The sequence below is a fragment of the Buteo buteo genome, chromosome 2 (genome assembly GCF_964188355.1).
Source record: "Buteo buteo chromosome 2, bButBut1.hap1.1, whole genome shotgun sequence".
NCBI classification, from domain to species: Eukaryota; Metazoa; Chordata; class Aves; order Accipitriformes; family Accipitridae; genus Buteo; species Buteo buteo.
The window spans coordinates 48,344,219-48,367,819 of NC_134172.1; the positions used below are offsets into that span (position 1 = coordinate 48,344,219).

The window sequence follows — 23,601 nt, forward strand, 5'->3', positions numbered from 1 at the left end:
AACTTGTTTCTTAGACACTTAAAACTGGACCTTGTAGTTATGTGCAAGTGTTGAGTATCGCAGGAAGTGGATCCCACCACCTCGCTGCTGAAGTTAGTGACACAGTCAAGTGTCTGATATCAGAGATTTGCATGTCTCAGGGTTGTTAGTGGTGATGGAGCAAATGGCAGTTGTATTACTCGCCAAGCAGAAGTGACAAGGTACCATGGCTTGGGTTTCTTTGGTCATTAAGAAGTAAAAATTTTTTTGAGTGAACAGGAATAGAAGAGCCATATAGACAGGCAGACACACACACATAAGTAAATTAAGTTCTCATTATCCTCAGGATTCCTGTGGCACACTTTTAAAAAATTGTAGGAAGTTTGCTGGGATTATCTGGGTTATGTTCTAGTACACAGTCTTCTATTGTGTCTTTATACTGCATACATTTCTGATTAACTCTGTGGGAGGAATGGAGTTCTTTTTTCCCTAAATTTGAATAGATAAGACTATCTCAGTGTTATGGAGGCACACGATTCAGATGTTCAGATAAGACTGAATGCATATTTTCTCCGGATTTATGGAATGTTAGTATGAAATTCTGAGAACTTGCAAGTAACATGTTTAATTTGGCTAGGCATGAAAATACACTTAATTACCCATCCTTTTAGAAAATTAGCAAAAATCAGGGGAGGGAAATGGAACTGGAAGGGTGCTCAACTGCTTTGCACTCAAGATGTGGATAAAAGCATCTGTGAATTCAGATGCCTGGCCCATGTGGTGTCTTCTCCTTTTATCTTTCTGTAATCACCTAGAATTGCCAAGGTCTGTCATAGAAACATAACATGACCCAGTCAGGGAAATTATAATAGTATGAATATATAATTAATAGTTGATAATTACCAAATCTTTAAAAATTGTAACAGTAGGGAAAGACCTGAATCCCGATGTGCCTTAGGAGGGATTAAGGATGTCATTGTTTTCTTGGCTACCTGCAGCGCTAAGAAATTTGCTAAATGAAGTGCTAAAATGAACATAAGAAATAGCCCTTGCCCCAGGTGAGAATTTTGGGGAAGGTGTAAGGTACTTTAAGCTCCTCACTCTCACATTTTTTCTGTGCAACTTTGATTTTCCTTCATCTCATGAGCTTATGGCCACAGGGCCCTTCAGTCTGCCTTTCCCAATATTCAGATCAGAGCCATATTCATCTCTGCCAAACTGTATACTGAAGTAGAAATTATTTGGCCCTTTATTTTTTTCCTTTCCTTATATTAAAAAAGGGGCGGGGGGGAGCATCTAAATCTCTTTTATTATGAACAAGAGCAAGCTGGCCGAGCACTGAGGAGTGAATATTCACAGCAACCCACTGATATGCAGTAGGGAGGTTTGCATGTTAACTCCACACCAGCAAAGCTTACCAGTATTATTACTGTTACATTAATTTTCTGCTTTTAGAGAGTTCGTCTTTGAAACTGGGCTTTATCCAAATCTGCTAGGAATTTGGCTTAAATATCACACTCCTCATATAAAACAAGTTCTGCTGCATCTGTTTATGTTCTGATTTGCCACAGTTTCTTTCAGTGTTGAAGTAGGTACCTTTTATTGCATGCTATATCCAGGCTCTTGGGTCAGGGATTAATGTATAACTCCATTTTCCCTTTCTAGTATTTGCTTATCCCTTTTTCAAGGTATAATTTTTTTACTCTCTCTTTTACAGTGTGGTTGTCTGTGATCACTGACGCAGTGACTCCACATAAATCCTCATCTTGCCTGCTTGACTCTGCTTGTGTTTCTGCTCAGGTTTCATTGATTTCATTGTGGAACCCACTTTTACTGTGCTGACTGACATGACTGAGAAGATTGTGACTCCGCTCATTGATGAAGCTTCCCGTTCTGGCATGTCTGGGTTCAGGCGTTCCAGGTGAATAACCATGCACCCTTTCCTTTCACTCTGCACATGCTGCCATTGCACCCAACTCCCCCGGTTTCCCCACCGCAGCATATGTCTTCTATGTGGCTTAAAGCCCCATATCTGCATTGCCAACACTGCAGCTCACCTTGTGACGTGACTTTGTTGCAGGGAAACTCCAGCCCAGGGGAGGGCAAAAGGGGAGGATGGCACCATGATTCCAAAGGCAGTGAACACAGATGGTTGTAGCCATGCAGTCAGGTGAACTTTAGTGCTCTCTCAGTCACTAATGTCAAAGAGAAGGTAGAGGGACTTGTTTGGAGGCACTCATTTCTTCATGTCTAGAAGTATAAATGAGATTGAAATACCAAAGAGGACTGGGGTGTATAAGCACACTTTAGTGACAGTATTTAGGGTTATGCAAATGTGTGAAGTACGACCAGAATTTACCTGGAATTCAGCTGTAAGGACTCTTGGCCCATTCAACCTGCTCTGCTGTTGTAGAGAAACTACTCTTTTAGTAGTTTCATGGACAGGGCATGTCTTGGGATTCAAATGCCACATGGCTAGTGCTCCCTAGAGTAGGGCTACCAAGTCAGGACTCCCTCTCCCAGGTGACTTCTTTACTCTTGGGCTGTTATACAAAGAGCAAGCACTAATATTTTTCTACATCAGTGGTTTTGCTGCCTATATCAATATGTGTGCAATGAAGTGTCCATCCTTGAAAGACAACTGTAGGGTGTGTAACTGAAATGAGTGCCTGATTTCAGCCTCAGCTGAGGTCACCAAGCCCTGGACAGAGGCTGGCCTCCTGTCCTATGCCTAATGGCTCCCATGGTGAATTTTAGGAGGCTCCTCCTTTGACATATTTGATTTCTAGAATTGTCTGACTCTCCAATTAATATTTAGGGAGTGAAGATGCACAATAAAGGTAATGGCAACACTTTGGGCGATTCTATTTCTTAGGGACTGTGAATACCAAAAAATAAGCAGGGAAAAGCTGCCTTTTATTTCTAATACTGGCTCAGGTTGTGGTGTTTGCTTTAACATCATTGCCCTGGGGTGGGTGGGAGGGAGGGGAGGATGAGGGAATCAAGCTTAGTTTTTTATTTTCCTGGTTGACTCTGTTAAGTTATCTAGACTTACAGTCATTATTTATTCTTAGCTGTATTTGGGTGTATGGCATACTGATTTCTTCTGTGTTTGTGATCTTGTGTCTCAGTCTGAATAGCATTAATCCCTCCGAAGTTAAAAGATCAAGTGTCAAGAGCACTGGGTCCGAAGGAAGTGCCTCACTCAACTGCTCCATACTCACTGTGGACTTCAAATGTTTTAAAGCCACCTGGACTGAGGTGGTGCAGCAGAACCGGGAGAAATGGAAAGCGCAAGCCACCAAAGGTAACAGCCAGGCTTCTTAGTGAAAGAATAAAAATTCTTTTCACTTCTTCTTCTTCAGGCTCTTCTTCAATCAAATTATTCTCCAAGTAAGCACTGTTAGTTTGAAAGAATCTGCTTTTCAAGGTCAACAGCCTACACTGAGTTCAGAAAGATAGGAATATTGTGACTCATCTGTGCCTTATACTCTTCTTACATGGTGTAAGTGTACATAATGAAGAGGATATGGACAATGGGAGGAAAAAAAAGTAATTGTAAGGGAGGTCCCCTAAAGTCATGAGTCAGACTCAGGGTGGGTGCAAAAATAGCTGGAACAGCATTTGTAGAGATAGGTTATCAATTGTTCACTGTTAAGACTGAAAGAGGTATATATGATAGTTCAGGGAAGAAGGACAAGATATTCTGGATTCACAGCTGGTTTCCTATTTCTAGTGATAACTTGGATAATGAATTGGGAACTGTGCTGCAAATGCTCATGATGTCATTAATCTGGGAGGAACTGCAAATATTTCAGAAGAATATGACAGCTGTGTTGGTTGCAAGTTGACCATGGTTGAATATTACCATGCTACTGAAAAAGACCCCCAACCCCTCCCCGCACCCCCAAATAAAACCAAACCAAAACAAAAACAAAACCCCACATCTTGCTTCTAAGATTCCTCTGGCATTCTTCCCATTTTTCCAGCAGTAACAAGGCCCTCACAGCAGTCCTGTGTCCAATTTTGGCCACTCCAGTTCAGGAAACATATGGACCAGTTGCAGACAATACAGAGTACAGCAATAAGAATGATGGTAACTGTTGTTTATAGCTGAGAAGATTTATAGCTGAAAGCAGTTTTCTGAAGACTACTGTGGCTGCAAAATAAGGGAATTATTTTTTTATTCAAATACCCTGGGCTGCTAAGAGGAGAAAAAATTGGTAGGTGATTATAAACTGATAATAAGTTAGACATTGGCAAATCTCCATTGTTGGAGGCCTTTCGGAACTAATGATAGCCATCTGTTGAGAATGACATAGGTATAACTGCCCCTTGCCTCCAGGTGCTGGGTGATTGCCCAAGGCCGTCTTGAGCCCTCCTGTGATTTAGATCAGCTTTGGAACCAAAAAAGCTTCAATGTATCACTGATTTTTCTTTTTTCTTCATGAAACTGTTTGTGATACAATTTCTTATCTGAGCTGAATGCTTGTTACTCAAACCCTTATTTAATGGAGTTGTTGTATTTCATGTAAATGGAAGGAGTTCGATTTTAATGTATTATGTGGCCTTGGCGCCAGGGCCGATGGAAGGTTTGGCGTAGTTCTCCTATTTGCCAGAGCACATTGTTCCTCTCCAACTGAAAGGCCTGTCTAAAGGTGCAGAAAAGCATGCATTATTATTCAAATTAAATTTTCCTTTGTGATTAAAACTTGCCATTCAGGAAAAGCCTTTCTAGGCATTCCATGAAAATGAAAACAGAAACGTAATTCAAAATCTCTTTATTTGCCAGGGGCTTTTTTTAAAGCTTTTATTTTTTTAATCAGTATTTACTATTTCCTGGTTCTTTGTGGACCAAACAAATTAAAGCTAACAAAACAAGCAAAGCATTTAACACGGTCAGTGTCTCACAGTATAGGACTGTTGAGTGAATGAAGCCAATACAGTTAACTAGTTTTAAGGATTTCATTTCAACATGTACCATACATATTTGCTTGTCTACTAAGGATCCACTAGATGAAAATCCTATACGCAAGAGAGACCTCTGGGGAAATAAATAAAATCCATCTTATATTTCACCTAAAACAAATATATAGAGTAGATCATAATAAATTCTGGATATTTAACTTTTAAGTGTGCTTTATACCCACTTGCAGTGACTGCTTTACATAAAGAGTTTTTTCCAAATGTGCACATGTAAATGTCAAGTTTTGATTCAAGTGGATGTGCATACATGGCTTAACTAATGCTCCTACTGGTAATATGTATTGATGCAGTATTTCATAGCCATTCTTTACAAAGTATCCTGATGATAAATTTTTGGTTATTAATACTTTAGCTGGAAAATGTTTTATTTTCAGTTGCCTCATAAAAAAAGTCCTTCTAGTGGCTCCTGAGAATAGCCTATGGAAGAATTAATAGATCACTTGAAAGCAGAGAGCTCACCAGTCTGCATATTAGACATGGGACCCCTGGAGTAGGTCATTTTATCTTTACCTTTCTGACAACGTTTAGCCCTGAATAGTTGATTTACTTTATGGTTTTGCCAAACTTCATCTCCAATAACTGGGATCAGGGTCCCAGTTCATGGGTCAAAGATTCAGAAAGCAGTCTCAGCTTCTGTTCATCTGAATTCACTGACTTTTGCATAATTTCTGTGTTTCTGGGTGCATTTAGCAGTACAAGCATACATATTTTTTTATCCTGAAAGATCTATACAAATGTATGGCTCAGTGTACCCTTGTATGGACTGGGGACTAAGGAACTGCTCTTGGAAGAGCCCTTGCATCAAAACATTTGTTCAGCTGCTCTCTTGCTCCTGACTTGCAGCAAGTCTTTGCACCCGTTTCCATCTGCCTTGCCTGTCTTAGCCATGTGCAGCAGGGCCTGCCACGCAGCAGGGCCTGCCACACAGCAGTAATTTAAATTGCTGACCCCCATCAAACCAGTGTCTTGTAATGCATCAAGATGCTCTGCCAATAAAAATAAGAATTATTAAGATAAGATAGCAACTGAGGATCAGAAGGGGTGGAAACCCATCTATTATTATTACTATTACTGTTACTATTATTAAATTATTTGTAGAATACTGTATTCCCTTTGGTAATGGCATTGTCCCAAAAAGCATCAGTGAGCTATTTTTATCCTGTGTGTTATTTATAGAAGATTTCTCGGACTGTGTGGGGAAAGTAAGTGGGTTTATTACTGATCTCTTTTTGCTTAAAGATTCATCATTAAATAGCTACAAATTAAAAAAACTGAATGAACAAACACCCTGATGTGCAAAGCACCATTTAGATAAAGTATTTTCTGGCACTAGTTTTGACAAGAGGCACTCACCCAACAGTGCTGTAGCAAGCCTCAGTCTCCTGAGCCAAATTTCTCTCCTGTGGTTCAGGTGCAAAATGCAGCATTTCTTTTTCAGATCCCCAAATGAGAGGAATCCTTCTGTATACCATGAGACTCCAGAGAAAATATCAACATACCTAGCTGAGTTATCTATGGAAGCTACCATAGATTTCAGGAATGATTAATAAAGCGAGGGAGGCTCATATCTAATTTAATTTTCATGTGAGCCATAATTTATTAATTTAAAAATTAATTAACTTTAGTTAGCTGCTGGCAAGGAAGTATAGATTGGTATTTCTTATAAAGACAGTTTTCCCCCTTTCTCTCTTGTATGCCATCGGTACTTTTTTCTCAAAACTGGTTCTGATTCACTCATAAGAAGTATTTGACAAGACACTTAGAAATTCTTTTGTAATTTTTATTCACTGGCCAAGAGCCTGCTCCTGTAAGGCAGAAACCATCTTCCCTATAGATGTCAAGAATACTTTCGTGGGACCAAGGTAGACATTATTCAGTGTTTTGTAGGATCTGCTCCTCTCCTCATCAGTTTACACAATCTCTGAGAAAACAGGAGATACATCTGTGATTCCTATCACAATTAAAGTGCAATTGGCTGCCCACGATGAGTGGGCTGGGATATTGCCGACCCAGGAATCTTTAATACAGGCGAAGGGTGCTCACATCTGAATGCTTAGACTCAGTATGGATATAGATATGCTCTTGAAACTGCATAAGCTCACAGGTTCCAAATAGAGTGTGTGCTGAGCTACTGAGCTACTTTGGCAGATAAGTCTCTATTGATCATGGAAAAAGGACAGAAAATTATGGAGTCTCTGCCCAGACTCTGTGCACACCCAGCCGTGTTTATTAGCTCAAGGGCTGCACTGAGGGACTGTGGTTGAGTCCTGCTTCCCAGTGTGAGGCAGGAAGCCACACAGAGCCTTTGCAGCTGAGTCTGTGGGGGTGTGCTGTACCCAACCTGGGCTAGAAATGTAGTGATCTCAACACCTGGAGGCAAAGTAATTTGCAACCTATGTTGTAAGTGTGGGTTGCATCAGTACCTATGGTTTGGATAAGAAACAAAAACAGGAGTAGTATCCTGAATGGGGGAAAATGGCTTCTCAGTGAATTCATTTTTTTTTCTGAATGACAGTATTTGAGATGCTGCCGTTGTTCAACACTCACTTTTGAATTTATACCTTTGCATATTTCTGATTGACTGCAAGACTTTTTGAAGTGGAAGAGCTAGTACTAGTAGCAATATATTAGTCTGCCAAGAAAGAACAGAGCCATAAAGAAAGGATAACAGTAAGTGCAACAGAAGAGATTAGGAATCTGGCATTGGAAGCAACCAGAGCAAGAGGGAAAAAAAGTAGATACCAAAGAACCAAAACTTCTTATGTGCTTAGAGTTACATGGTATGGTATGAGATAAACTGAATGTCATTTGGCTGATTGTTGTGTGTCAAAAATGAAACTAAACTGGGCACCCCTAGAGCCTTCAATAGCTAATATCTCTTTTTAATTTGCCTTTTAAGAATTTTGAGGAACTGCATTTTCAAAGGTGAACCTTATATAGTAAAAAAAAGACATGCACATAATATACATTTAGGCCAACATGGGGTGTTTTTTTCAGAATAATTCCTTAAATGTTCTCCTGTGCTCTTTTTCCCTTGTCAAGTCAATTCCTACATTTATCTAAGTAATCGCTGTTGCATGTAAAAAGCTGAAGTAGACTTAGATGTGTGAGTTACATCATTCTTGTCAAATTGACTCATAATCATGATTTCTTTCCTTGTTTTGCTTCTCTCTTTGCTGAGGATGCAGAAGAAAAAGCTAAGAAAGAAGCAGAGGAAAATGCTCATCAAGGAACAGTTGAAAAGAAAACAGATGAAAAGGATGAGAAGAAGCCAGCTGAAGATGCCACAGCAGCAAAGACAGAGAACAGCAAAGAACCAAATCCTGGAGAAAACAAAAGCACAGATTCCAATAAGAATCATGTAAATGGAACTGAGCAAATTGGGGTGAACAAACATGAAGCCTCTCAAGGGAAAAATGCACCTAGGACAGATAAGGGAACGGACTCTTATCACGCAGCAGGAGAAGAGAAACAGCATGTCCAGAATGGTGAGTTCTCTCCTTCCACTGAAATGTAAATCCAGCCCTAAAATCAGTATGTCACATCAGTGATGGGGGAACCTGGTGTCCTGAAAGGATGTCATGGGCTCAGAGCCTTTTCCTGGACATAGGCATAGTCACCTGCATATGGGAATTGTAACCTGTAAATTAACTCCCACGTACTGTTCTTCTGTAGAAGATGGGGTTCATTATACCTGCTTGGTGCTTTTGGAGGAAAGGAAAAAATGTCTTTTCTCATGAAAATGAAGCAGCCTCTTATGATACACAGACTGAAAAGCTGAAACAAATACCCTTGGTTCAATGAACAGGTTCGTTATTTGGGTAACTGACAGAGGAGAAGCCAAAGTTGGCTTATAAACTCTTTTTAAGGCCAGTTAAAGGTATCTTTGAACAGAGTCACAGCTATAAATATGTTTGGGGACAGAAGATTCCCCCCCCTGCCCTGTTTTTTTAAGAGTTAATTTATGCTTCCTTTGCTTAGTTTTTTTTATTAGGGGAGTCACGAGCCTTTTTTTAGATATATTCTTTTTTTTCAGAAATTTTATTCCAGTGTTTTGACTTGCTGTAGAACTGTGTCAAAATATGAATCGCACTTTACACCCAAGAAAGGTGGAAGAAATGTTTGCAAATTGTGTTAAACATTTAAAAAAAAATATTAGACCCGTGAGAACACATCAGCTGTCTCTTGGCCAGCTGTCTCTTTAGACACTGTCCTTCCCTCCCCAGCTCCTGCTCCTTGAAGCCATTATTAAAAAATGGCAGTACAGCCACATGTGACTTATCACAAACTTGGCTAGTATCAGCCAGTCCAAAACCAGCAAAAACCTCAGACTTTGAAGCGTCCTTTTAGAAAAAGCCTGAGTGAGCATACAGGCTTTGAAAGTCCCAGGCTCAAGCAGTGAGTTTCGATGGCAGCAGAGGCAGAAATTCTGTTTAAAACATTCCTGATATGATTCTCATGTATTTCACTTGGCTTCTGGCATTTCCCAGTGATCACTTCATCATTAGGGTTTTTTGAGATTGGAAGGACTATGGGGATCCAAGCTGTCATGCTCTGTTATATATGGGATTTGTCTTCAGACAGTGTTACATGGGTGAATAGGAATGGGCCCCCCAAGGAGACAAAAAGGATGGGGACATATGAAATCCCAGTTAGACTGCATCAGACTTTTCTTCTGAAATCCTTTATTTTACATGCATCTAGCAATACAGGGGTTAAGTGTGCTCTAGTGATTTTGACAGTACCTTTTTCTGCAGTGTCTCTCTGCTGCAGGTGTCAAAAATGCTTTGAAAGGAATTATAATGATTTCTGAAAATTAGTGTCTTCCTCAGGAAAAGAAATTCTGCTCCTTAATTTATGGGATAAGGCCTTTATGAGGTACAATCACTGCAGAGTCTTTGGAAACTGATGAAATCTTAACATTCATATCTCTGTGTTCACCACAGCTTCCTTTGTGCCTATATGTTAATATCTCATTGTAAAGTATTTGCCTTATTATTTCTCTGCCTTTGTAATCCCTTTCAAAAAGATCATTATGATCATCGTTCTGCTCTGCTGCTGGCAGTATGGCAGGGTAGATATTACAATACGCAGAAGTCCCCTATTCTTAATAAGTTATATTCAATGAAAGTTCAGAAATTGTGTTGTCAAGTGAGTTGAAAGTGTCTTTTAGTCACTCACTGCCCATGTGCTTTCTCAGAGAGATCAAACTGAAATAATGTATGTGTGGATGTTCATCATCTTCTCCTGCACACTTTTAGGGTCAAGCAACTTCTTTATGCAGTGGTCAAGTATAGCACTATTAGCTCATCATTATCATCAGGCATATGATGGTGGAGGAAATGCAAGAAGACTTTTGTGCTTTGCTAGATAGACTTTAATTTCATTTGCTGAAGACAGTGTCCTTCTTTTAGAGGCCAACTTCGTCAAGCAGGCACCTCAATCCTACTTGGAGCCGCTCATACCTCTCTTTTCAATTAGCCCAAGTCAATGGCAGTGTCATAAGCTGAGGAGGTTACTGCTTGTCCTGTATCATCTTGCTTTCATTTTTCTCTAACCCACACAGCAAACTTAGGAAGAAAAACATGAAAAGTTTTAGCTCTGAATGAGAACTGAACAGGACATGTTTTTTCCATCTTGTTAAATATTTTAAGATTTGAAAAGCATTCTTCTTTTATACCATGATGAAGCTTAAATGGAGAGGAAGATCGATCCTCTGTCATCCAAGAATAAGAAATATTCTAGTGTTTAGGGCACAATGTGGAAGAGGGAGACTTTGCTTCTCTGAAATTTCTCTTTTTTTTGAGTTGTTCCAAAAATAAATATCCACTGGCCATGACTATTTTGAAGGCAGATTAGATCCTCTTTAACACACAATACCTATAATCTTGATCCAAAGGCTGGGAAGTAGTTATGCTAACAAAAATAGTAATACAAATGGAATAAGCATCACTTTAATACAGCCCTGTAACATACCTCACATTTACAAAATTCTGAAGCGAGACTTCTACATTTTTTTGTGTTGAGGTGTGGGTCACAAATTCAGTGCTAGTCCTCTGGGGGGAAAGGAAAAGCTGAGCTGCCTGCTCCCATCTGGGCAGGCTGCTGTTGCTTCTCTGGACATCTGAAGGAAGGACACCTTCTTTGCTGATGTTTCGACACTGCAGCTGATGGAGCCCTGTTCTGCTAGAGTTCTCCCTTTAAGTTATTTTTCATTTGATCTTGCATTTGGCATTCTCATTCAATGAAGGGGTGGTCTGGGAAGGTCTGATATGCTCTGCTGTATGACTAGTAGAGGACAGAAAATGAGAATGACTCTGGTTAACTTTCCTGGCTTCATAAAATACAACCCAGCTCAAGTTGCCATTTTCATTCTGCATCAACCATTGCTCTGCCAAAGGCCTTGCTCTCCTGGTTTGCTACAGAGACTCTAAAGCCAGTGATCAGTGTTAGGATGATTGTTTGTTCCCTGCTACCGTCATCAAAGGACCAACCCAAATGAATCTGTGGATAAAGGAAACTGGTAAGAGAAAGCAAGATAACATTATATAGGACTGTTTGGGATATCTAAGGTGGTTCTTAATGCAGAGACTTATGATGAAGTCTCGCAGGGTCTTAGTCCTTTGAAAGCATAAATGTTTCGGAGTCCTGATTTTGAAATGAAGGTTGTGCTCAGGTTTTTTAATGGCCTAGATACAATCAGAGGGAGTATGAGTTTGCATGTGCACTTAAAAAGGTGTGAACAATTAGAATAAATTTAAAAGTAGATTGTAAGGCTTGATTTTCTGTAGTAGTTGGATAAATTTTGTCTGGTGCTTTATTCTATGAAGATGTGTTAATCCAGTTCCTTGTGAATTCAGACCTTTTCTCCTAAGAACAGCTCCTTTGGATGTTGCAATTTGAGTTACAAGCATTAATAAACTGCAGTCTGCATTAAAATGCTTATAGTGTTTCTTATTGCTTCTTTCTAGGTGAATTAAAAGAAGACAGTAAGTTGGACAAAAAAGATCAGTCTGGTGTGGGGGATGAATCAAAGAAAACAGATGGTAAGGACAACATTTTATTACAGTTTGTCACCCATTTTTATATGCAATCTACTGTTTCCTAAACATCTGCAGTTTATTCTAAAACCAAAAAATGGTGTGGTAACCAGAAACAGACTTAACAGAAACAGTCATTAGGCTTGAAAAAAGCCATTGGGGCATTCTGGGGGAAAATCATCCCTTTCACATAATGTCTAGCACCACTTAGTTGTTCTTTTCGTAAGCCTTATCCATCAATTTTTGTGCATGCCTGCAAGAAAAATCCTGGATTATTGGAGTTGCTTAATAGGAAATGTGGATTTGTGAGGTTCTATCCTTCTGACTTTCTTTGGGTCGTATTCTGCTCTCTGTTAGGACAGGCTGTATGGGAGATGCAAAAAACAGAGCTAAGAAAACACCTGCACAAGGTTTTTTAGACACTGCAGCTGAAGGAGCCCTGTTCTGCTAGAGCTCTTCCTTTAAGTTATTTTTCATTTAATCTTGCATTTGGCATTCTCAAGGTGTCCCTGTTTTTCATGATTGCATGTTTTACTACACCGATACAAACACAAAACTTTCTTGACTTAATTGTCTGAGGGGGAATTTGCCAAGTGCTCTTGAACCACAGGTGTGGGAAGCAATCAGGAGTGAGCACATCAGCACAGACATCCTATTAAGGATGCTATAGAAGAGGAATGTTGCTGAAACATTGTTGAACTGAAGGAATCTCAAGCCATAAGATGGTTTCTTGAGCATCTGGGAATAATGTCAAATTATTCTGAGCCTAGTGTAGAGGTCCACAGAAGTTTTAGTAGCCTCAGCAAAGTAGAAAAACAGCTGTAAGGTCTGTGGCATGTTTATCCTTTTGCACCCCCTCAGCTGTGTACCACAGGGCTCTGAGATAGTATCTGAACCCACGTTGCTCCAAAAGCAATTGCTAAAGTATTAAGTAGCAAAATAAATGGAAACTAATGTTAGAGCTAGCATTTTCTTTCTGCATGTCTCAATGAAATCCACTGAAACACAGCTATTCCTAAATGTAAATAATACAGTAGTTTGTTTTGATGGTCAAGAAAGACAACTTCATTTTAAGTACTGCAGTTTAGAATGATACTATGTTTTCTTCTATTGCTTCCTTTTAAGAAACTATTTAAAAATCCTATTGCTCTAGCAAAGTGATAAATAAGAAGAAAATGTGATACCTCAAGTAAAAATGTAGAAAAATTCATCTAGAAGCATGTATTAATTTCAGACATATAAACAGGGTCTTTTTTTTAAAAGGCCCCTTAGGAACAATTGTTTAGGAAAATTCAATTATTTTGTTAAGAGGTCATATTATTTACACAGTTGAGTTAAATGTCTGCCAGGAAAACAGTCTTGAACAAGTACCATTCACAACTCTTTCTGTGGTCATGCAGAAATTAAGCACAAATACTCAAATAACATGCTACTCATCAGATGTTCATGAATACGTGCAGTGCTCTATGTAACTATCAAGGTCCCAGGAGAATTAATGGACAGAATGGCTACTCTCCCCACTGCGGTGGGTGATGGCTGAGCAGTGGCTGTGCTAGAAGGCTGCAGCCCTGGCAGGACCAAGTGGATGCAGAAACACTGGGGCTTCTTTAGGAGGATTCAGGAGCATCAGCCCAGACACAAGAGTAGACCCAGGAATCCCTAACTTTGAGGACTCACAAGCATCAGCCCAGACACAAGAGTAGACCCAGGAATCCCTAACTTTGAGGACCAGGTTACATTTGAAGGCCTGCACTCTCAAGAATCTTGGAAAGATTAGGGGCACCTATTTAGTTGGGCTGGAGAACCAAGAAGTGATTGTTTCATGCTGACTTGAAGATTGAGGGTGTGAATTTGGTTCCTTGCAAGTTGCTAGTCTTTGTGTGGTGTTGGTTGTTTAATGTCTATTTGTTCTCCTGTAAGAAAATGTTTTGCTCATCCCCTTAGGGAAAAGACCAATACCATGAGACCAGCTGATTACAGCGAATAAACAACTGTAACCATGCAAGGACAATTTGTAGGCTGAATGTTTTTCATTCAGATGCTGTAGAGACAGATTATAGCTAACAATCTCATTGATAGAAATCAGGACAAAAATTGTGAATGATGCACCCTAGAAAGGAAAGCGCTAGAGTGGCACTTCTGTTTCGACAAATTCTGCGCAACCTGTTCTGTTCATTACTCACTCCAGAGCAAATCTCCTTACCAGCCATGTGAGGGATGTGGAGAAAGGAACATTATCCATGGATAATACATAGCTGTTTGCAGACTACTGAAATGTTTACCCAAACATATGCTTTCTCACGTGCCTGTACATGGTCTTTCACATGCTGGAAAAAAAATATTAAGCGGGGGTGTTAGAAAGATTGAGGTTACAGCTATAATGCATTCACCATCTAGTTTGCTGGTGGGTGACACTCAGCCTGGACTTTTTGCAGGGTCGAGTGTACTTGGGTTTTACAGCCTCTGTTCAGTATGTAGCTGGAGTGTATTTGTATTAAACAGGTGCCCATTTGTGTAGATTTACTATGAGGGCTTCAGCTTTCTCACCCCCATCCACTAGCATCAGCTAGAGCCCTGCACCCAAGTGAGGTCAGTCTGCTACCCTGTCCTACTGCACAGGCATCCTGCATCTGGAGAAAAAAGCTGCAGAGCATATGTTGCATAAATCTTTGCAGGATCTGTGTCCAAGTTGCTTTTTGAGCGTATACAAAGGAAATTATTGTCATATCTTGTTATAGGAATACATACGTGCCGAAATATTTCCAACACATTTGTCCTACTACAACGGGAACCAAGTGGCCAGGGACACACAGAGTAACTATCCCATGTGGACACAAAGACACTGAAGCTGCACGTCCTCACTGTAGTCACAGGTGTGAAATGCAGCTTCTGTGTCAGAGTTACCTTGAAGCTACCCAAAAAATAGTTAAGTGGTCATGCCTCTAGAAACAGGGATCAGGCTCGCTGAGAAAGCGAGGAACTATGTATGCATCTAGCCAGAGCTTCATGCCACTGACTTTGTACCAAAGCCAACTACTTTAAAACTAGCTTGAGCATGGCTTTGTAAGCTGCAGTCATGCCTTAGATTTCAGTCTTAACTGCTTCAAAATCCTGTGCAAGTCTCTTGAACATAGGCTAGTCTCCTCATGTTAATCTAATCTTCATATTATTGGCTTTTTTCTGTGGGAGATGCTTCTTAACTCAGTACTGCCCATATTTTCAGTTCCAAGAAAAGAGAGATGAGGCTGCGATTTCCCACATAAAGACACAGCCCTGTCAGAGACATCATCAGCACAAGTAGTTCATCAAATGTTTCCTGTGGGATAGAACATTATTAAACCATTTTGGAGAACCTGATTTCCCCATGTGAAATAGTTGCTTTTCAACACTTTGAATGGAAAATTCAAAAACGGTCACATGGAAGTATTTTTTGTCTACATTCACAAACTTTCTTTTTTGCAATTTTTTTCTGCTTACAAAACTGGCAACAAATGAGAAAATTATTCTTCCCCATTTCAGACTAGATATAAGGAAGAAATTTTTTACTGTGAGGGTGGTGAAACACTGGAACAGGTTGCCCAGAGAGGCTGTAAATGCCCCATCCCTGAAGTGTTTAAGGTCAGGCTGGATGGGGCTCTGAGCAACTTGATCTAATTGAACATGTCCCTGCCCATGGCAGGGGGTTGGACTAGATGACCTTTAAAGGTCCCTTCCAACCCACACTATTCTATGATTCTATGATTACCACTTTCACAGGTTATGTCTACCACGTCCTCATTTTTCTCCTACTGGGAAAAGATTCAGCAATGTAAATACAAAGTTTTCAGTGCAACTCTTTGTGCCGGGGACCAAAACACAGTTTATTCAAGTATTCTTTTTCAGCTGTGTCCTGGTTTCAGCTGGGATAGTTAACTGTCTTCCTAGTAGCTGGTACAGTGCTATGTTTTGAGTTCAGTATGTGAAGAATGTTGATAGCACTGATGTTTTCAGTTGTTGCTAAGTAGTGTTTAGACTAAAGTCAAGGATTTTTCAGCTTCTCATCCCCAGCCAGCGAGAAGGCTGGAGGGGCACAAGAAGTTGGCACAGGACGCAGCCAGGGCACCTGACCCAAACTGGCCAACAGGGTATTCCACGCCATGGGACATCCCGTCTAGTTTAGGAACTAGGAAGGGGGAGCGGGGAATCGCCGCTCGGGGACTAGCTGGGTGTCGGTCGGTGGGTGGTGAGCAATTGCACTGTGCATCATTTGTATGTTCCAATCCTATTACTGTTGCTGTTGTCATTTTATTAGTGTTATCATTATCATTATTAGTTTCTTCTTTTCTGTTCTATTAAACCGTTCTTATCTCAACCCACGGGTTTTGCTTCTTTTCCCGATTTTCTCCCCCATCCCACTGGGTGGGGGGGGAGTGAGTGAGCGGCTGCGTGGTGCTTAGTTGCTGGCTGGGGTTAAACCACGACAAGCTAGCAATTACAGACAATTAAAAGGTTCTTTTTTTGTGTGTTTGTACTGGGAACTTATTATTCTAGTGGTAACATGCGCGTTTGCAGGTTATAGCACAGAAGTAGACAGGATATTTGTATCTCGAACAGCTAGTACATACAGAGAAAGCCTAATGTGCCCTGGGTATGTGTGATGAGCAATGCTCCCACCTTGTGGTCAAATCGTAACCTTGCGTTTTGAGAGAGAGTTTCAATAGTACATGCCTCTATGCAGCGCAACAGGATTGAATGGAATAGTATATATTTAATGTAATATAATGTAATATAATACAATATGTAGCCTTTTAAGTAGACAGACTCTATGAAGTGTTCATAACAGGCTTATTGGACATTGAAGTTTTAGCTTTCTTTATTTTTATTTTGTTAAGCTATACTGTTGCTTAACAGTAGTTGAAAGCTTTTCCTGTATGTTCTATACATTGCCTATGCCAACATGTAAAGCTGCCTTTTGGTCTTAGTTTTTCTTGACAATCATTCCTTGATCAGCAAGTGGAAAATTCCCTGATTATAAAGGTAAAGTACAGGGGCTTCATTTCTTTCTGTCCAGCTGTCTGCAAAAATCAAGTGGCAGAGTAGCTGGCACAGAATGTTGTTATCTGAGAATGCTTTTGGTATATGAAGATGGCTCCACAATTATCCCAGACAGACTTGAATTAGCGAGATTCTTCCCAGCTTTGCTTAAGGAGAATGCAGCTTTTTGCAAAGCTGTTCAACCATTCAAGTATTATTTGTCTTTGCAACCTCCTGCAGATATGGTTTTCATGTGTGTCGATCTAGTCAAGACCACTACACAGCAATGAATGCTAAGTAGACTTCTGACAAAACCCTGCTCATGTAATCTGCATAATGCCAATGTTGTTTTAAAAGGTTAAAACCTTTAAAAAGGTTACTCAACCATATGAATGAACAGCATTTGTCTATATCTTCTTGAGAGAGGTAAAAAGGTAAATTTCAGCTCATATAAATAATGGTGCCATTTCTATTTCTTTTCCAAAAGATAGACTGATTTCTCCATTATTGTCGGAAGCAAAAAGCCCGTTTCAGGTTGTAAGGCAAACACATTGGGTTCCTCCTTGCTGCCTGATAGTGCTTTTGATATTATATGTCAGAATCCAGCAGCAGTGACAAATTGGAATTACAACAGTCTAAGACTACTTCTAAAGACAATTTCCTTCTTTTTCTTACTTCTTTTTATGGCCTGTTATTTGAATTACATTAGAAGTTATTGCCCCAAGTTAGAAATCAGAAAGCGTTGTACTGATACCTTCTGGAAAAGCTTGCTTGAAAGCTTGAAGACATTTTGCTATCCAGAAAGACATATTTCACCATAATTTATCTCTGCTGAACAATTGCTTCATAGTAGTGCAGTATAGGATAACTGGAGGGGGGAAAAGCTTCTGTGCTTTTTAAAATCCTTTTTATGCTCTTTTGAAACAAATGAGTGTGTCTAATTTAGCAAGTGGCACCTGAGGCAAGCTGGAATTTCCGTACAGGGATGTACTCTGAGTAAGGCTTTATGCAGTTTTAATATCAAGTAGAATATGAACATGATGTGATGTGATCTTTGAAGCTAAATGCAAAATACATTGTTAGCATCCTGACCTTGGGAACATTACATCACCATGGCATGCATACTCGATGGGAATATGTAGAAAGGTACCTTGTATAATTATGCAGACTGTTTTGCAACTTGTCAGTTTTGTGAGTGTGTGTGTAAATCTTATGGAAAGCAGCTCACCTGGTTTTCCTTTGAGACTTTCACGTAACTCTTTTTTAGCCTGCTTTCCATCGTTCAGGCCATGCCAGCTAGTTAGAAAGTCCTTAGGATGCTTGATTGCTTTCTGCTTCTACTTTATGTGAAGTCACAGATATAAGTGACAAGTTTAAAAATTGGGAATAGCATTTGGCTTGATTTCAGATTTAAGTGAATATTTGGAATATTCATTCCAGGTGCATGCTGGGAAAAAAAATTACTGCAGGTACTTAAGTAGGTTTTTTGAGTAGTTAACTTTATGGGGAACATTTTTTTTTTCAGGTTACCTTTGGTCCTTTAAATATAGTTCTGTTCAGAGATAGCATATGGCTGCATTGCTCCTTGAGGGTAACGTTCATGGTCCTAGAGGCATGGAAGAATGTGTAACTTATGCAGTACATTGTGGAAATTCTTCCTTGATTTTGCACCATCAGCCATTTTATTGCACCAGTCAGGGAGTGGAGCTGTGACCTTGCTTCTGTTAAAGTCCTTCTTACCCCCCTTAGGATAATTTGCCTATGCAATGATGTATAGCAATTCTCTGCTTCGGCAAGAGGAGAGTCCTCCTTGCTCCCCAGCTCCATGAATTTATGTTCAATCCAGTGACAATCAGGCCTCTTTTTCCCCATGCAACACTTAGCCCTGAAAGAGAAACAAGATTGTGTCTGAAGGGAATGACTGAAGGGGAGGAAGAATATGAAATGGCTCCTCAAAAGAGGTTGGTGACCTTTAGCTTTCATCTCATCCCTTCCTCATGGAACAACTAGCTTCCAATTTGAGTATACCAGCTATAGGTATCTTACCAGATAGGGACTCTGACAAGGTAGTTCAAGTAGAAGCATTAAGAAGGACGAAGTCCAACAGTCAACTGTATGGGAATCCAAATGTAAAGACTGCACTCTACAAACTGCCAGCTGGGTGCTTGGTGGGTACTTTCATGCCCTTTGTTTTCTGTGCTGGACCTGCTGCCTGGTCTCTCCCTGGGAGCAGAGGCAAAGGGATATCAGTCCCCTCAGGCTGCTCAGGCTGCAGTTCTGTACCATTCAGTCCACAGAAGCTGGACAAAGAGAAGAGAGAGTCAATTTACAGGTTAGTTTTCTGAAACTCATACCCTAATAGTAATCTTTACTACTTATTACCACTAATCGATCCATTGCGAGGCAATTCATTCTTTTCTCTGCTTCTAAACCACTGCTTTGCTATTCTTAATATCAAAACCTGGGACTTGGAGGCAATAATAAATGTAGAAGAAGAAAACCAGCAAGTGATATTAGTTGAAAAGTGCTATTTTGAATCAGGCTAAAGTATTTAGGAATTCAAGTCTAATTCAAAACAAGTGATTGTCAAAAACTGAAGAGGCACTGAAAAAATCCAAATGAGAATTTTTGCTTTGAAGTGATGTTTCACTTTTTTAGCCAGCTTTAACTAAAGGGTAAAAATAAAAGATTTGTTTGTGTTAGATGAAAAGCTCAACTTGTCTTTCATTTCCTCTCCACTCCCTTTCCACCAAAAAACCCCACTCCCCAACAATCATTTTTGCCATGAGAGAAAGCAAGCAATTACTTGTGTCTGACCCAGAGCTAAGCATTATCCTGACTTTTCAGTTTAGTCACTCAATCAAAGAAGCAATTATTTGCCCAGTGCTAATTACAAAATTCTGATTCATATACTTGGCTTTCATTATCCTTCTGCCTATGGCAGCTCATCCCTTTTGTGCCTTGAAAAGCACTGGGGTTTTCGTTTCCATCAACAATGGAACAGCTCTTCATGAAAACCATGATCTAGCTTTTACCCCAAACATGTTCAGAGCTTTGAATTATGTTTGATTATCAAACACAGAACAAGCTTCCACACTCATTCCTGTAGGTCACTTTGTTTAATAAGTGTCTAATTTCTTTTGTACATGCTTTACTCAGGAAACTCAAACGTTACTTGGTGTAATAAAACTTTTGCCAATGTATTCATTGTGTTTTTCTCTGCTGTTATGTATTTCCATAACATGCTGGTAAGCAAACAACATATATGAAAACAAAGCTAATCTCTTTCTTCCATCACTGATGTGATGGCAGGTCAAGTGTAATACAAGCTGTCAAGCAAACATAAAACTCAACACTAGCTTGAACAGGACTAGAAATTGTTTGACGTCATGAATGATTTAGAAATAATTATGTGCCAAAGCTCAAAAATCAGAATACCTTCTATGCTAATGTAATTTCTCCTCCTAGCAAAATGAATGTTAAGCACTTGAGTCGTCTGCTAAGTTAGAATGATGGTATTTAAATTCAGTTACAAAACAAATATTCAAAACTTTTTCCCAACAGCATTTATTCTTGTTTTCCCTTGCTTTAAACAGGATGCAGGCACCTTCAAGTAACATTATGTTTTCTTTGAAAAAAATAATCTCTCTAAAATTTCTCAACCATTAAAAAGACAGATAATGGAGATGAATTAACTTCTAACACATATTTCTTCCTTATGTCACTGACCTTCTGAACTTTGTTTCTTAGGCCTCATTCATGTCTCGTGCAACAGAAGCAAGAGAATAGCATAAGTATGCAGAATTTATTTCCTCATGGTCTTAATTTTCTTTGGAAAGACTTTCAAATGGTTTTAATAAGAGAAAGGATCATCCAGTGCTGAGAACTGAGCACTGAGATTTTCAACATCTTCATTTTATTCTGAGCACTAGGAGTAGCTTTTAACTGCTTTTCAGATGGGAGAGGTTACGACTGAGCACACGCTAGCACTCAGGGGAGACAAGAAATACCCAAGCTTTCAGGAATAAGCTTACACAATTAAGGGGTCACTCCTGCAAGATGCTGAGTGAGTCCACAAAAGGAATTAAAAGTGGCAGATTTAGCGATCTGCCCAACCAGCTGCAAATACTTCCATCATTTGTAGTAGGAAGGATAACTACCTTTTGGATTATGGGTTATCTGAGACACATTTACTCAGACTATTATTTCTCTTCATTGTGCACTGCATGAGTAGTAATTGTTTTATGAAATCAGTTGCCATATAACAATTTGTCATTTTGGTTGTCATTTCACCCAGTGCCTGGATGGAGCAGGGTGCTGGGGAGAGCAGAGTTTGGAATAGTCTTATCCTGAAAAGCCTAGGCTTTTAATAAGTGAGGGTAGAGGCTACTTTCAAACACCATATCAGCTTTCCTAGGAACACTTGAACAACCATGCTGGGTCAGACCAAAAATCCCTTTACCTCTCCATCACTGACGTGACAACATTTCATAGCAGAGATCTGAATGAACAAAGAACAAAACCAGAGCAATGCCTCCCCCTACACCTTTCTGTCTTCCAGAGAGCTAAGGCAGAGGTCAAATCTCCGACTTGGATAGCCTCTGATGGATTTTTCTTCCATTACTTTGTCTAATTATCTTTAGAACCCTGGTACTCTTTTGTCCACAGGGCACTGAGACAACACAAGTCAAAATTTACTTAGGCATTATGTGAAAAATCACATCTTTTTATTGGCTTCCAATTTACTGCTTGATAATTCCATTTGATAACCCCCTTCTTGGACTGTGAGAAGCAGCGAGTAATTGTTCCCTATTCACATTCTTAGCACAACTTATAATTTCATTTTCCTTTTATTAAATTCTCCCTGCAACTCTCTCTTTTCAGGCTAAAGAATCGTAGCATGCATAAACTTTGTGTATTCAAGTGTCATTCAAGTGCAACCATTTTGATATCTGCTGTTTATGTTAGTATGTAACACTGACAGACCGTGTTACACACATGGTTATTGGGATGTGACAAGAGAATCTGAATTTAATACAAATGAGAAAACCTGTAGAATTAACTTTTTTCCCCTAAATTTTCAAGAATAAAATATACAAAATACAAAAATGTTCATTTTAATATAATTGTATGCTGATTTTTTGGTTGATACCTTTATGATGTTACGTCATAAAAGCATGAAAAGGCATAACCATGTAGAGTTCAATAAGGGATGTACTGAATGAATACAGTTAACTGAGGCTCTGTTCTTTTGCTTTTTCTGTGTATTAAAAATCTAACTCAAAAATATCTTGGGGTAATAGTACCTCAATGGCAATGTTATTTGGTGGTGTGGTGGAGTTCTCCCATCCTGCAGAAATGCTCATGCAGCCTGCTGAGAAGATGAAATTTGTTCATACTAAGCACTACTTTTTCACAAGTGAACTGCAAGGTTAACACAGTCTGCTTAGAAAATCCTGGATAATTGTGGTGTCATCTTGTGCTTCCTTCATAATTACGTAAGGTTATAATGCTGAAAGAATGCATATTTCAGCAGAGGAAACGGGGACCATGCAATAACTTCACAAATAATTTCATCAACAGGGACTGCCAAGCAAGCTAAGTAGTTTGTGGAAAAAAACCTCCCCCCAAAATCCTTATTCCACGTCACACTGTCCTGCAGTCTGCATCCAGCATTTATTTTTTAGGAGAGAAAATAGCAGAGTTTTCTTTTAAATGCAATTTGAAAGCTATAGGGCTCAGTCTTGTCCTGACAGCCTGGCCTGGCGCTGGGGGCTGTGGGAAAATGTCCTGAGCCCTCTCCGGGCAGTGCTGTGCTTTCGGCATCTGGGGAGGAAGGGGTGGAGGGAAAGGGCAGGCGTTTGGCTGGAGCAGCAGAGCCAGCCACTTTCAGAAGCGGTGCTGGGAGAGGTCAGCTCGCCACTTCCAGCTCGTACAGCTGGCATCACACCTCTGATTTACCCTTGGTGAGGAACATGAGTCATTACAGAACAAGTGTTGGTTTTGAGTTAGTCTAAACTCTCACCTCAGTCTAAATGTCTCTGGGGCTCTGTTCCTGTTCTCCAACTGGGTAGCAGATTGTGAAAGTTTGCATTAGACAGGCATAATAAATGCCAACTGTTAAAACGGGTAGTTCTTGCAAGGCCTTGGATTCCAAAGGATTTGTTTTGTCACAAAAAGAGAGGCAAATGTGTGAGATTAATCACTGATTGTGCAAAACTGACATCCAGCTTCCTTGCTGTATGGATACAGTCGTATGCTGAGTAATTCCGTGTGAAAGAAAAGACGAACCACAGTGTATTTTCATCTCAGTATGTCAGACTGTATAGTAACATAGTAAATACATACATTCATAGTCCAGCAAGCACAAGTTAAAAATGCCTTAGTATAAACTGCAAGCTGATAGCAGGAATGGACTTAATCTCCTTGCAGTGGGTGCTGGTATCACATGAAGAGCTGTAGAAGTCACTGGTATTTGCATTAGTGATGAAGGGGAGGGCCAATACTCAACCTTGACAAACAATATAAACTCATCGGTGACACTGAAGGACTGAGATGTGCATTCAGACGAGGCTATTTCTGA

At 39.8% G+C, this 23,601-nt stretch overlaps 1 protein-coding gene across 8 annotated transcripts in view; it reads left to right on the plus strand.

Moving 5' to 3' along the window:
- Positions 1 to 23,601, plus strand: part of PDE1C (phosphodiesterase 1C) — a 254,737-nt gene that overhangs the window by 172,702 nt on the left and 58,434 nt on the right. For all 8 annotated transcript variants that reach the window (XM_075053744.1, XM_075053693.1, XM_075053710.1 and 5 more), the window contains 4 exons: positions 1,780 to 1,900; positions 3,111 to 3,286; positions 8,154 to 8,453; positions 11,937 to 12,011. In XM_075053744.1, coding sequence (XP_074909845.1) covers positions 1,780 to 1,900; positions 3,111 to 3,286; positions 8,154 to 8,453; positions 11,937 to 12,011 — 672 coding nt within the window. The remainder of the gene's footprint in view (positions 1 to 1,779; positions 1,901 to 3,110; positions 3,287 to 8,153; positions 8,454 to 11,936; positions 12,012 to 23,601) is intronic.